This window comes from Stomoxys calcitrans, chromosome 3, assembly GCF_963082655.1.
Source record: "Stomoxys calcitrans chromosome 3, idStoCalc2.1, whole genome shotgun sequence".
NCBI lineage: Eukaryota > Metazoa > Arthropoda > Insecta > Diptera > Muscidae > Stomoxys > Stomoxys calcitrans.
In genome coordinates, this window is record NC_081554.1 from 15,919,308 (window position 1) to 15,935,587 (window position 16,280).

Below are 16,280 nucleotides of genomic sequence, written 5' to 3' on the forward strand. Positions count from 1 at the left end.
GAATGAAATTTTGCACGATGTGTTTTGTTATAATATCCAACAACTGTGCCAGGTATGGTTTAGATCGGTCCATAACCTGATATAGCTGCCATATAAACCGATCTTGGGTTTTGATTTCTTGAGCCTCTAGAGGGCGCAATTCTTATACGATTGGAATGAAAATTCGTACGACGGATCCTCTTATGAGCATCAACTTACGTGCTTATTATGGTCTGAATCGGTCTATAGCCTGATACAGCTCCCATATAAATCGATCTCTTTATTTTACTTCTTGAGCCCCCAAAGGGCGCAATTCTTATTAGAATTGGCTGACATTTTACACAGGTCTCCAACATATAATTTAATTGTTGTCCGAACTGGATCATATCTTGATGTCGCTCTAATAGCAGAGCAAATCTTTTCTTTTATCCTCGACAAATGCGATCCATGGTGGAGGGTATGAAAGATTCGGCCCGGCCGAACTTAGCACGCTTTTACTTGTTTTATTTTATATAATTTTATTTTATGTTATTTTATTTTATTTTATTTTATTTTATTTTATTTTATTTTATTTTATTTTATTTTATTTTATTTTATTTTATTTTATTTTATTTTATTTTATTTTATTTTATTTTATTTTATTTTATTTTATTTTATTTTATTTTATTTTGTTCTATTCCATTTTTTTGTTGTTTTAAATTTTAGTTTTCATTATATTTTATTTTTCTTCTCACATCACTGTTCTTGGGAGAAAAAAACAGCTCGAAAACAATTATTTTCAGAGTTAACAAATACTGGCTGTTGGGACTTGTAAGGCATCACACTTCTTGTGTCTCTTCATAGTCCATGTGGTGTCCCTGTTGCCATTCATCTTACTCTCTCTCTCTCTCTCACTCGCTCTTTCTCTCTCTCTCTCTCTCTCTCTCTCTCTCTCTCACTTCGTTATTGTCACGCTCCACATGCCCCGAAGAACTTAATCCTTATGACAAATATTTTAAAACTCAAGAAATAAATTTCATTTGATATCATTTTTGCTGCATTGCACAAAGGAAACTATGGCGATAGTGATAAGAGCCACACACACCACCACCATGCCATACGGCCACTTGTAGCTGCAACTATGGTTGCAATGGCCTGTATGAGCACAAAGAATGGGATGTTCTTACAAAAGCCTCCAATAAAATTCAGCTTTATTTTCAATCAAATACTTGTGTGATAAATGCAAGGAAATGAAAAATCACATAGACCGACAGACAGACGGGCAGACAGAAGGACAGTGTATAAGGCCTATCTATATAAGGCTATTGAGACATTTTGAAATGAAAGACTCTTGGCAATTTACAATTGGTGAGGAGAAAAGCTCCAAATGGCAAATGAATGTGGAAAGTCGAAAAGGCAAATTTGTGTAAAAATATGCAGTTTTTGGCCAAATCAACTGTAAAAATGTATAAAAGAACAAATTGTAACATTTTTCACAAAATTTTAAAGAGCTCAAGTCAGTGCTCTTTCATTTTATCGTCTACATAATTCTTATTTAATATTTGCCCAGTAGTTTTGATTTATGTGTTCAAAGGATTTTACACATATATGAGAACAAGAGGCTCTACTTTTACCCACCTGTGGAAGATCATGGTTTTCTTAATTATATTGGGTTGCCCAAAAAGTAATTGCGGATTTTTTAAAAGAAAGTAAATGCATTTTTAATAAAACTTAGAATGAACTTTAATCAAATATACTTTTTTTACACTTTTTTCTAAAGCAAGCTAAAAGTAACAGCTGATAACTGACAGAAGAAAGAATGCAATTACAGAGTCACAAGCTGTGAAAAAATTTGTCAACGCCAACTATATAAAAAATCCGCAATTACTTTTTGGGCAATCCAATAAGTCCTGTTTGGGTGTGCTGGCACGGCCTTTCAGATATTTCGCGCCAATGTGGGCACTATATTGGTGCTCTTCTCCCAAATACCTTTCATTGGAGCCTTATATTGCTATGATCGGTAAATATGTCCGGTATGGGGGTGTTTTTGAAGGTAGGCGGCCCCCTAGTTATCCCACCTTAAATAAGGATACAAATTTCTGTATTTAAGTTATTATAAACAAACTAAATTTCGCTTAAATCGCACTACCCATCTCCGAGATCTGGCGTTTTTTGAAAATAGGGTAAGGGGACGGTCCGCCCATTAAAGTTAGGATGTTAGATCTACCTCATTCTCTTGGATTTGGTGGTGGATTGGAGTAGCCAAACTCTTTGCCCCGAAAGTGGATATCAGATTCATAGTTCATTCCCAAAAACCACATTGGAGCTACATATTGCTATAGTCGGTACATATGAGTGGTTTAGGGACTTATGAGTTCAGGCATCCCTGAAACACTTGGCCATAAAACAGATACAGATTTGAGCCCCTTTTTGCCATAATCCATAAATATGTCCATTTTTAGGGGTATGTAGGGTGGGGCGGCTACCCACGTACTTAGCCCTGTAAAAATATCAACATCGTGCTGAAATTTCTTACTATAAGCCCCAATTGCCATTGGTTTAGGGGGAGTTTATGGGGTGACCCGACCCCCAAACATTTGACATCAAAATTGGATATCAAATTATTTTATTGCCATAGTAGGCCATCATAACCGGTTTGAAGGGAGTTTAGAGGCGGACCCTGAAATAATATCAGCATCGTGCTGGAGCACGATTTTGTTTGAGCCCCATAATGTCAAGCATTTTGAAAAAGGCTGCGGGTCTCGTTCAGATGCATACTAATAAATTTTTTTTGTATTGGTTATCTCATTCAAAATCATATTTCAAACTGACCACTTGCGATACCACATTCTTAAAGATCCGCAGGTCCTTCTGTGTCCATCCCAATTTGAGGGTAAAAAGTGTATTCTACTACCAAAGACCTTTAATTTCTTTTCTATTCTATCCTGATCGCCCTTCATATATTATTTCATATTATTCATATATTATTTTTAATTCCTTTTTTTTGGGTAGGATAGGGGGGGATTTCCCTCTGATACGTCCTTTCATTTGAGTAATATATATTCTCGGTCATCCTACATGACAGTTTGACGTTGGGTGAAGAGGGTCGGTCCCCGCAACGCTAAGAACCAAACGACAATTTATTTGAGTCTTTTATTGTTGCGATCTACTGTGCTGCGAAACGGTAGGACATGACCCAGATACATGAATCCTTATACCAACATTACATTCGAAATATACTGTCATAGACCTTTCTTTTAATTGACATATTATCCCGATCGAGCTACACTTCCTATTAAAGGGTATTTAGTGGGTAGGCCAGTCCCAGACTGTGTCCTAATTGTGCATACCAGATTCGTAGTCAACTCCCAAAGACCTTTCATTCGATACCCCGTTCAAGTCTTTAGGGGTCGGGGATGCCTCGTTGACACCTTGGACCAAATTTTTATAACAGATGTGTACTGGGCTTCCAAATATCTTTCGTGTGATACCCATATTGTCGTAATCGGTAAATATGTCCTGTTGAGGGGTTTTGGGGGGGTGGGGAGGCGCCTCAGACACCATAGAATAAATTTGTATATCAGCATTGAACTTTACCTTCAAATAGCTTTCATTTGATATCCATATTGTACCAATCGGTAAATTTGTCCTGCTGGTGGGTTTTGAAGGGTGCGGAGGGCCCTCAGACACCAAAAAATAAGTTTTTGTGTCAGATTTGTATTCAACTTTTGATACCCATTTGGCTCAAAGCTGCTAAAGTGTCCAGTAGGGACACTTTAGCAAAGAATTGCAGCATATATAATTCTGTAGTCTTAATAGTGATAGGAGAGAAATGTTAACGGTTTCTTAGACTCTTTTTCTGCCATAGTTATGCACCTAGGAAATTTCATCAAAACTTACAAAAGTCCATCAATTGTTTTTAAATATGAGTTGAATATAAAAAATAATCAAAAAAGCGAAAAAATACCGTCCACTTCAAATTCAAATCACATCAATGGAAATTTTAAACAAATCAATTAAAATTCTAAACATGTCGATTGAAATTCAAATTATTCCATTTACGAAATAAAAAATGTAAACAATGCGTACGTTTTTAGTTGTATTTTTTCCTGCTATTGCCGCTCTTCTTTGGTTGTTTAGTTGGAGGGTTGATAGCGTTTATTTATGTGTTTGTGTGGGTGGGTCCATCGCCACTGCAAAATCTTCTTTTATTTTATTTGTATCAACACAATACAGCAAAAAGGTAACCGAAAAAGAAAAGCAATCAGGAATTTAACAAAAACAAACTTTTACCCCTAGAATGTTGCTGTGTTGATAATAAGAGGGGGAGAGTTACTTTAAATCAATGAACTGTGTCCGATACAATTTTTGTGCGCAACGTGAGGTTCTTTTCATTGCGAATCACATGATTTTGTTGCTATTGATAGATAGCAGATAACCCTAGCAACTAAAATAATAATGGCAGAGCCAATCTTTAGGGTGCGACATTTTATGTTGTGGTGAAGGTATTAGGTCAGCGGAGTACAACTTCAAAGGACTTGAAGTTGTGAAATCCTTGGTATAAAAAATAGGCTTAGGCCAACTAAGGGCAGTATTGGAGGCCACTGTGTTGCATGTCTGTCTATGATGCTGAACTCTTAGGTTCATATCTCGGCGAGACCTTCAGGAATAGGCTTTAGCTAAAACTTTTCTTTTTTGATATGGGATTGATTCATAACCCATTGAGGACGAAGAATAAACCGCTCCATAAAGTTTTGATGTTTTTGCCTAATCGTTCTAAAAAAAACCCCCAGTTACAAAGTAAAGTGTAATCAAATTGGTAAAAATGTGGCTCCATCTATGAAAAAAAAATCATGGGACTTATATGTTCCATTGGTCCTTAAAATAAATTATTTGGGTAGAGAAGTGTTTTCGAATAAATCAGATCGTGTATTCTGTTTATACACCCAGAAATGAAAACACCATAAATATAAGGCTTGTGGGAATTGTTGTGGTGGGGGTGATGTGTTTAGTAACTATACAGTGAGTGTCAAAATGAAGTGTATAAAATCATTTGATTTAAAAAGTTTTTATTATTATACAGCCTTTAAATTTAGTAATTATACAAAACTAGCTGAACCGGGCCAGCTCCGCTGTGCATTCTTTTACTTTATATGGAACAAAATTATCCTTTGAATATTTATTTGCGACAATTAAAATGCTTATATTGGGTTGCCCAAAAAGTAATTGCGGATTTTCATATAGTCGGCGTTGAAAAATTTTTTCACAGCTTGTGACTCTGTAATTGCATTCTTTCTTCTGTCAATTATCAGCTGTTACTTTTAGCTTGCTTTAGAAAAAAAAGTGTAAAAAAGTATATTTGATTAAAATTCATTCTAAGTTTTATTAAAAATGCATTTACTTTCTTTTAAAAAATCCGCAATTACTTTTTGGGCAACCCTATAGTTTTAGAGTCATCAAAGTTTCGATGTTAGATGTACTCAATTCTTAAAAGACTTTATTTGAGCCCGATATTCTCATGCTGATTTTGGGAGTGGGAAAGCCCCCAGGGTGGTGGCTGGAGGGATTAGGTGGTGGTCCTGAAAGGAGGTAAGAATTTCGTGCCCCACTCCATGCTCGGTCGGTAAATACGTATGTCCGATGTAGCAATTTTTTCGGAAGTGAGGTTGTCCCCCACAAACTTAGCTCTGAAAATAAAAATATCAGCATCATGTTCTACTCTCAAATATCATTTTTTATTTGAACCCCATTATGCCATTGGCCTCGAAATTGGATATGAAATTTGTTTTCTAATCTCAAATACCATTCATTTAAACTGCTTATTATGAAAGTGAGCAAATATGTCCGGTTTGGGGTATGGGCTCTAGGTTAGGTTAGGTTTAAGTGGCAGTCTGCCATCAGACTCACTTAGACGTTTTCGTCCATTGTGATACCACAGGAATAGAAGAAGGAAGATGCCTTTTAGTTCCTACCGTTGAACCATCCAGATCGCTTTAAGAAGACCAAACACTTGCGAATGTTCACATCCGCTAAATCAGACAGGTTCTCAAAGAAATGAGAACTTAAAGTGGAACTCCTTCTAACTGCTAGTGTGGGCTATACACACAGAAAGTATTCTATATTCTCTTCTTCCTTGATGTCCCTACAGCTTCTGAAAAAGTCGTTACTGGCAACCTTCAGTCTGTCAGCATGTTTTCCGATTAGACAGTGACCTGTCATGACGGAGACAATGACTGAGACGTTTGTTCTAGCTAATGACAGCAAAGCAGTAGACCTCTTCAAGCCTAGATGAGGCCACATAGTTTTGGAATGCTCACAGCCCCCTCTTTGTGACCATCTATCATTCGTTGCCCTTGGGGCCTGGTCCTGAAAACTTAGCTTACATGTCGCTAGAGGCATACCTACAAATTCCAGTGTTCCTGGACTGTGTAAGGTAGTTCCTAGTCTCGCAAGCTTGTTTGCTTTAGAATTCCCTGGGATATTTCTGTGGCCCGGCACCCAGAACAAGTGTATGGGCCATAAAAACTATCAATATCGAAATCCACTCTCTTTAACACCCAAATTGTCATGGCGAGCAAATACGGCATATTTGGCCAACTGTCCCCTAGACAGTTGGTCCCGAATGTTGACTTCAGATTCGTGGTCTACTCCCAATTACCTTTCATTTGAGCTCATATTTCCATAGACGGCAAATATGTTCGGTTTGGGGGTGTATTGGAGAATAGTTCGGCCACTCAGTGACTTGGCCCTGAAAATAGCAATCATATTCGTGTTCTACTCTAAAATACCGCTCAATTGAGCCCCATATGGCAATTGTCAGCAAATACGTTTTATTTAGGTGGTGTTATGGGGTTGGGGTGGCCCCATAGACACTTTTCCCGAATATTGATATCAGATTCGTGCTTAACTCTCAAAGACCTTTCATTTGAGCCCCATATTGCTGTGGTCGTAAATTTGTCCTGTATGGGGTTTTTTTTGGTAGGGGGGCGGCCCCTCAAACACTTGGTCACACATTTGAATACCAAGTTCTACACCCTAATGCCTTTTATTTGAGACCCATATCGCCATGGTCAGTAAATAAGTCCTATATGGGGGTGTTTTTGGGGAAGGGATGGAAACTTGATCCCGCATTTAAATATCAGATTCGTATTTTACTCGTAAATACCTTTCATTTGAGTTCCATATTACCATGGTCGGTAAATATGTCCGATTTAGGGGTGTTTTGGGGGTTGGGGTGAACCTCCAAACGCTTGGTTCGACAATTTGATATCAGATAAGTTTTTTAATCTTAAATACTTAAATCCCATGCTGATTGGTCTTTATATATATTTGGTAGGTTTTGGGGGTGGGGCGGCACACCTAGATACTCCATCCGAAATTTAGATACCAAATTTTATTTTTGTTTCTAGGTTACTATAAGGGGACACACAAAACCTCGCACCACCCATCTCCGAGATCTGGCGTTTTTGAAAATTACTGTAAGGGGGAGATTCCGCCATTCCCTTCAGATCTCAAAAAATGTAGTACTCTATTTTCACCACGGGATCATTATGTACCATCCGTAAAAATTTCAAGAAAATCGGTTCAGCCGTTTTTGAGTCTATACGGAAGAGACAAACAAACAAACAAAAACAAATAATTTTTTTTACTCACGTTACGTTATGTTACGTTTTTAACACCTCGAAATATTCGTCTAAAACACCATAAAGTATATATATTCTTGATCGTCTCGGTGCTCTGAGTCGTTCTAGCCATGTCCGTCCGTCTGTCAAAATCACGATAACGGTCGAACGCGCTAGCTAGCCACTTGAAATTTTGCACAGATACTCAATATTGATGTAGGCAGTTGAAGATTGCAAATGGGCAATATCGGTTGAGATTTAGATATAGCTCCCATATAAAACGGTATCCCGATTTGAATTCTTGAGTCCCTGGAAACCTCAATTTGGCTCTGCTCGGTCCCGCACCATACTGTCAATGTCTTGCGTTGAGAGGTCAACAAATGGCCAATACAAAAGTTAATCGAAGCCGGGTCTTTCCTAGCACATTTTTATGCTTTCTCATGATATGGTATACTGCATCCTCACTTCTGTCTTCTCTTGCTGCGTATCCAGCACTCTCATCGTTGGCCAACTCGTTAGTCCTTTGCTGATCCCATAACAACGGTGACAAAAATTTGCCACAAAATTCGCCATTCTGTAAAAGTTTAAAAATTTAATTAAAATTTGTTATACATTTTCCTATACATTCATTGCGATGTGAATGTCAAAAAAATGCATACCTCATCCTACACCTATGATTGAGTGCTTCTTCGCCTCCCTATTACTGTTACATATTCATGATAACAACTAACTTATGATATTGTTGTCGTTGTTGTTGTTTATTTATCTATTGTTTTTCTCCATTCGCCAATTTATTTGCAGAAAATATACCATAATGGCCAAAAACTATGTTAAATGATGAATGCCAATACTTTTGCCACTGGAAAAATCTATTCGAACATCCCATTGTCTGTGGTCAACACAACACTTCCCTATCGTTGCTATACTCAGCTACACTGCACAGCAACACTGACACTAACACCCACATCAACAACAGCAACAACATTCACACCGTGACCAACACCATTTCCCATACAGACATACTGTTGTACTCATCATTTTGCTACACTAACACACTGACACTGCAACTGGGATAGGAGTGTGCGTGTGAGTGTGTGAATTGCACAATAAACAATGAAATTTTATGCCACATGTCAATATAAATGCGGTGCTGACAACAACAATCTACAATCAACAACCACGAACACCAATACCAATACCACCACCAATACGTCGACCAGCAATACCATTACCAATACCAACAATCCAAACAACTGCCAATATAATTGTCGTTTGGGCCATGATATAATGGCCACTGGTAGTGGTGAACGGCCAGTGGACAATACAACGAACTCACCAACCTCCCTGTATAGCAGCAGTTGCCCCCAATTGACCCAGTATCGCAGTTTGCCCCGAAACCTTTATAGTGCAATTAGGAAACCATTGGCGCCGCTGCAACATCAGCATCAGCAGTGTTTGAACGACAACAACGACGAGTTGCTGTTGCCCAGCGTTTGTAACTTTGCGGGGGATCAGACGTTGCGCACCAACTCGGAGCAGGAACTCAGAAGATCGACCGTAGGACGTGGCCATCATCGACCATTGAATAGAAATCTGATATTGTGCAATAGGTGTGCGGTGTGACGAAGGTATAACCTAAGCTGTGAACATCCGCCTCCTCTATTGCCACCCAAGGATTTTGCCAACCCAGAGGATCAAAAGAAGTCGGCAAACGCCGCACAAGCGCAGACTGTCTCCATAGCCTCTTCGGCGGCGGTCGAAACTCAAAGGGTCCTATGTGAGAATTGCCGCTTCAATGATCAGCCAGTAGTGTGGTGGGTCTCTTGTCCTCGTCTAGCCCATCAGCAAGGCTCCACGCAGAGTCTCAGGGAGTTCACCAATACCCGAGCTCAATTCCTAGCCATGCAACAGAGCAACAATAACAACAACAATAACAATGAAATGAGAGGCCACACAAATATGGGAGCGCTTAGGCCAGAGGCCAGCATCAGTGGCACCACGGGTATGTTACCTAAGCCAGCAATTAAGACTGGCACTGCGTCCTCCGGAATCTCCTCCACCGCGATGAATGCAGCCAATCAGGCGTACGCCAAAACGACTATTAACACTGCCTCCTCGAATGTCAGCACAAATCCCACTGCCATGGCCACACCATCACCACCTCCGCCACCGGTGATGAGGCCTCATCACCATCGCTCCATTACAGCTTTGTCAGGATTAGATCTTTATGACAACTATGCCGGAGCATCCACACATGTACCCTCCCAGTATGGCTCGACCTGCAGGCGTCATATCAAACAGCAACAATTGCATGGCCATCAGCCAACCTCCCACCCCACCCATGGCCAACATGTGCACCATGCACATCCTCATCCTCAACAGCAACAACAGCAGCAGCAACAGTATTCCACATGTTGTAGTTCCTATAATATAGACCATAAAATGCAGACCCCCTCCTGCATGTGTGGCAAATTGTATCATCAACAGGTTAGCAGGGCACCTCCCCGAGAATCCTTGGCGCCTCCACCTCATCATGCCATGCATGCACAGGCCGCCACCAACAATCGGGCATGCAATCACAATTTGTATTACGGTGCTGGTGAGTACACAGAAGGACATAGCAGGACGTGTGAAGACAGTTTTATTGAATAAAGTCGTTTCACTTTGTCATTTTGGTTACAGGTCTCGACAGTTGCATGCATCAATTTGAAGATCAAGATTCGGGATTTCCTGGTCTCAGAGATCAGGAGTTTTATCTGTTGCATCGCAATATACCAGCCTTAAGGCGTACCGGTGTCGATACGACAGGCATACGTCAACATTTCTATCCGGATGGTGGTTGGGGTTGGATTATTTGTGGCATGTCATTTTTAATACACATACTAACGACGGGTTTGCAATTGTCCTATGGCCTGACCCTGTTCTATGCGGTTCATCATATACGCAATGCCAGTGGTAATGGTAAGATTTGGCTTTATTTGCAATAAAAAAAATTAAATGAAATAAAATAAAATAAAAAAAATTAAATAAAATAAAATAAAATAAAATAAAATAGAATAAAATAAAATAAAATAAAATAAAATGAAATGAAATGAAATGAAATGAAATGAAATGAAATGAAATGAAATGAAATGAAATGAAATGAAACGAAATAAAATGAAATGAAATGAATTGATATGAAATGAAGTGAAATGAAATGAATGGAATTAAATGAAATGGTATGAAATGGAATAAAATGGAATGAAATGGAATGGAAATGGAATGGAATGAAATGGAATGAAATGAAATGGAATAAAATGAAATTAAATGAAATGGAATGAAATGAAATGGAATGAAATGAAATAAAATGGAATGAAATGGAATGGAGGGAAATGAAATGAAATAAAATGGAATGAAATGGAATGGAAGGAAATGAGATAAAATGGAATGAAATGAAATAGAATAAGTTAAAAGAAAATTAAATAAAATAAATTATAATAAAATAAAATAAAATAAAATAAAATAAAATAAAATAAAATAAAATAAAATAAAATAAAATAAAATAAAATAAAATAAAATAAAATAAAATAAAATAAAATAAAATAAAATAAAATAAAATAAAATAAAATAAAATGAAATAAAATAAAATAAAATAAAATAAAATAAAAAAAAATAAAATAAAATAAAATAAAATAAAATAAAATAAAATAAAATAAAATAAAATAAAATAAAATAAAATATAATAAAATAAAATAAAATAAAATACAGTAAAATAAAATAAAGAAAATAAAATAAAATAACATGTAATTAGGTTAGGTAAGAGTGGCGGTCCTTTTTCCTCTCCTTTCATTATTTACTGTATATTTATTTCAGTTTTTTTGTTTTGCGTTTCACTGTGTTGTATTGACCTAATTTTTCAAAATTTCCCGAAAAATGTTCAAGTTGATTTTTAAGTTTCCCTTTTGACATCAGTAATGTGTTCTCATTAATTTCAGAATGGTTGGGCGCGCTCAGTTGGTCCATATCCATGCTGGTCTCACCCTTCGTGGAGACCCTCTGCCGGCGAAAGTCCACCAGACTCCTGGCCGTTGTGGGCGGTCTGGTATTGTCGCTGGGCATACTGTTCACTTCCTTTGCCACCGAGGTGGATCAAGTAATTTTCAGCTATGGTAAGTTAACGACCACACCGATTAACTTCATAACTCAAGGAGCACTTGGTGGGAATATTTTCACGTTGCAGGTTTTGTTTTTGGCATTGGGGTGTCGATGGTACGTGAAACCTCGACCATAATGTTGGGCAATTACTTTAAGAAGCGGCGTTTATTTGTGGAAATGGTGGCCATGTCCGGTGAAGGTGTGGGTATAGCTTTATTTTCGGTGCTGCTGAAGGAGGGAGTGGGGTAAGTAAATGATGACTGGAGTGAGGGAATGAGTCTGTGTGTTTGAATTGCTTTTTGTATTTGTGGCATACAACATTAGTATTTTTACGCTATTTTCTTTTATTTTTCTCATTTTTCCAAACAAAAAAAAAAAAAAACAAAAAAAAGAAAAATGGGTTGGCGCTCTGGCTTACAAATTGTGGCGGCCTTAACATCGATAAGCTTTTTTGTGGGTCTACTCTATAGGCCAGCCTCTTTGTATCATCCCCAGAGGAGGGCCATACAACATTTAAAAAATCAAAGGAAAAAGGTAAGGAAAACGGTTTGGAATTTGAATATTTTTTTTAGCATTTTCTTATTTCTTGCATTGTGGGGTTTCCTTACAGTTACGTGATCATAAAACGAATAATATTCCTGCGGAACCCAATATCTTGAAGAAACTTATACAAGACATATCAAATTTAAAATCGGGTACGGTGAAAATATTGCTGCTGACTTCGGCAGTGGCAGCATTGGGTATATATACGCCCATGTTTACCATGGTAAGTCCAGCAGGAGGCTTAAAGCATTTGAAATGGTTTTCAAAGAGTTATGTTTTTCTATTTTTGATTTTCAGTCCTTAAATGCCGCCAAAGAAGGCTCTGATGTCCAGGAGCTGGTTTTATTACAAACCATGTTGGGCATGTCCACCACCTTGGGTGTTGTTTTGGCTGGAGTTCTGATTCGAAGGCCGTTTGTGGTACAAAATTTTGTTATATCCACACCCATAATATCACAGGTAAGTCATTTCCCTCACATCATGAATCAACCAACCAACTCAACCTTTTTCCCTCTTTCAGGTTTTTCTCTCTGCCGTTGCTCTTTCCATACTCTTCATGTCCTTTCTCATGGGCTACAAGAGTCTGTGTATTTTATCCGGCATTTATGGGGTGGGCTTTGGCGGTTTTCGTTTCTCTCTGAAAATGCTGGTGCTAGAAAAAGTGAAACTGAAATTTTCCAAAACTTGGTCCTTCATTCGAGGCATTGAGGCAGTGCCTGTCTTGATAAGTGTACCCCTAACCATATTCCTCAACGACTATTCGCCCAAATATGGTCGTGCTGGTTATTATATATGTTCTGCAGCTGCTGCCATAGCTGCCATCATAATTTTCTTCATTGGCTATTCATCGTATACACAAAACCCCTCCCAACGTTCCCAGGAGAATGGCAGTGTGGTGCCAATGGTGCCGCGCATGCGTTCCATGTCCACCCAATATGTAAGGCACAAATATCAACCGGCCTTTACGGTGGACTATCCCAAAAGCAATGGCTGTGATTATCCGGCCCCTGATTTGATCAATCGTAGCTGTATTAGTCTTAATCAATTGGGTGAGAGTGCCTCGTGTTTGTGTGGCCCCATGCGGAATATGTGCAATTATCATACGCCTGCGCAGCAGCGAAGACACTGTGGTGGTGGTGGTGGTGTTTCAGGTGGTACTAGTGGTCTACATCAACAATTGCAGCAGCAAACGCCTCATCATCATGCCAGCGATATTGATGATCATCGTTATCCCTATGTCTATGACAATGGCACGGGCAGTTATTTGAGACGTAGTCTATCGTTTATACAAAATGCCAATTGTTGTGGGGCCAATCAGTTCCAGTTGCAGTGCCAGGCCAATGTTCAATGGTCGAATAGAGATTTAAGGTGAGTCGAAATAAAATCGAGTAGTTAAAATCGGTTGAGCCTAATCATGAGGATAAAACTGTAATACAGGGCAATAGTGAACTTTATGGGCCACAGGCTAGAGTTATTACGAGTTTTGTTCCTATTGACGCCAGAGACATAATTTTGAACTCCGTTTTTCGGCCATGATTGACCTTTGATGGTACAAGCACAGTTTGGAAGAATGTTGAAAAAAAAAGGAATAATTGATATAGGTGGCAAATGAAAAGCATTGGTCAAAGGCCCGGGAATGCTCCAGTATCGTTATCTACTCCTCATTAGCTTTCATTTGATGCCCATATTGCCTAGGTTAGGGTATTCAAAAATATCAAGACCCACAAGGTCCTTCCCGGGTCCATTTTCAAAATTACTTTTTATAAATTGGACAATATGGGTGTCAAATGCAAGCTACTGAAGAGTAGACTGTAGATATACTAGAAAAGAAATAAAACTGAGGAACCAGAAAAACCCCGAATATAAAAAAAAACAGAAATAGCTGGGGTCTTGAAAATTATGAAGTTTATAAGCCAGGCAATATGGGTATCAAATGAAAGTCATTGACGAGCAAATTAAAAATATGTAAGGGAAAATCCTATGGGGGTGCCTAATATTGTGAACCACCCAATTTTCACAATCAAATGGTATGTATTTACCATTTCTTCGGATTCTACTTATAAATACCTTTAATTTGATAGCCATATTGCCCAAATTAGGTTGTCCGAAATTTTCAAGACCCCTTTCGGGATATTTTTTTAAATTATTGTTTTTTACAAATTGAAGGGTATTGATGGGTAGATTACAAATATGTGAAATAATACAAAACAAGTAAAAGTGTGCTTAGTTCGGCTGGACCGAATCTTATATACCTACCACCATGGATCGCATTTGTCAAGTTCTTTGTTCTGTATCTTTATAGGCAAAACAGGTTCTTTGGACGATTCCTCTTAATAGGTAGATACTAAAAAGGGTAATGGGAGGACATAACAAGAAATCTCCATGGATTTTTGAATAAGAGTTGCGCCCTCTAGAGGCTCAAGAAGTACACTCCCGAATATATCGTTTAAAGTGGGAGATATGTTAGGTTTAGGACCGATTGGAACCATACATCGTAGATCTGTTGGTGGTCATAGGAAAAGTCGTTGTGCAAAATCGAATAAGAATTGCGCCCTCTAGAGGCTGAAAATGTATAAACGGGAGAATGGTTTATGTGGGAGCTACAATATATCTGAATTTGAATCATATCGAACCATACTTTGTAGATGTGTTGGTGATCATAAAAATCGAATAAGAATTGCGCCCTCTAAAGGCTGGAAAAGTATATGCGGAAGAACGGTTTATATGGGAGCAATACCTAAACGTGGACCGATTTGGCCTATTTACAATCCCAACCGACCTACATTAATAAGAAGCATCTGTGCAAAATTTCAGGTGCCCAGCTTTGCTCCTTCGAATATAAGGGAGCTTCCGAAGAAAGACGGAGAGACGGATGGGCATGGCTATATCGACTTTAAATGCCATGACGATTTAGACTACTCGTGTATATACTTTAAAGAGTTTTATATTTTCAGGTGTTACAAACGGAATGATGAAATTAGTATACCCCGATCCTATGGTGGAGGGTATAAAAAGAACCCGGAACGCTCCAGAATTAAAAACAACTAAAAGCGTGCTAAGTTCGGCCGGGCCAAATCTTATATACCCTCCACCATGTATCACATTTGACAAGTTCTTTGGCCGATATCTTTTTATAGATAAACAAAGGATAATGGATTAGAATTGATATGCTATTTCAGCTATACCAAGTTATGAACCGATTGGGGCCATATTGGAAGATCTATTATGTGGGAGCTATATAAGGGTATAACCTATTCAGGATGTATGTTTAAGGCCATACAATAAGTCGTTGTGCGAAATTCGGATAAGAATTGCTCTCTTTGGAGGCTCAAGAAGTATAATCGGGAGATCGGTATGAACCGATTTGGGCAATACTTGGCGCAGTTGTTGATGGTGAAACCAAAACACTTCATGCAAAATTTCAGCCAAATCGAATAATAATTACACCCTCTAGAGGCTCACGAAGTCAAGATGTGAGATCAGTTTATATGGGAGCTGCCTGGGAGCAGGCTTCAGACTATACTTGACACGTATGTTTAACGTCATGGGAGAAGCCGCTGTACAAAATTTTATGCAAATTGGGCGATAATTGCGCCCTCTAGAGGCTCAATAAGTCAAGATACCAGATCGGGTTATATGACAGCTATATCAGGTTATGGTACGATTTGAACTATATTTGGCACAATTGCTGGAAGTCGAAACAAAATCAGATCATGCAAAATTTCAGCCAAATCGGATAGTAATTGCGCTCTCTAGAGGCTCAAGAAGTCAAGACCCCAGATCGGTTTATATGACAGCTATATCAGGAACCGAATCAATGAGAATCCATTTGGCGACCGAATCAATGAGTATCACTTTGAAAGCTAAAAGTGAGAAATAAAGGCGAACCTGAAGTCTTCTAAGATGACAAAGCACTGAAAAACCACTGAATTAGAAAAAGACCTCCTTGTTTTCATGTGACATCAAGCTATACAGAATTGAGTCTTTAAGGAGAATACGTTAGAGTGCGGAAACAATTCTACT

General features: G+C 38.4%; 1 protein-coding gene across 6 annotated transcripts in view; it reads left to right on the forward strand.

The window, feature by feature from the left end:
- Positions 1-16,280, forward strand: part of LOC106087839 (uncharacterized) — a 127,070-nt gene that overhangs the window by 109,240 nt on the left and 1,550 nt on the right. For all 6 annotated transcript variants that reach the window (XM_059365367.1, XM_013253022.2, XM_013253019.2 and 3 more), the window contains 8 exons: positions 8,382-10,179; positions 10,263-10,541; positions 11,555-11,728; positions 11,800-11,959; positions 12,107-12,248; positions 12,325-12,480; positions 12,555-12,716; positions 12,778-13,625. In XM_059365367.1, the coding sequence (XP_059221350.1) occupies positions 9,483-10,179; positions 10,263-10,541; positions 11,555-11,728; positions 11,800-11,959; positions 12,107-12,248; positions 12,325-12,480; positions 12,555-12,716; positions 12,778-13,625 (2,618 nt within the window). In that variant the 5' untranslated portion in view covers positions 8,382-9,482. The remainder of the gene's footprint in view (positions 1-8,381; positions 10,180-10,262; positions 10,542-11,554; positions 11,729-11,799; positions 11,960-12,106; positions 12,249-12,324; positions 12,481-12,554; positions 12,717-12,777; positions 13,626-16,280) is intronic.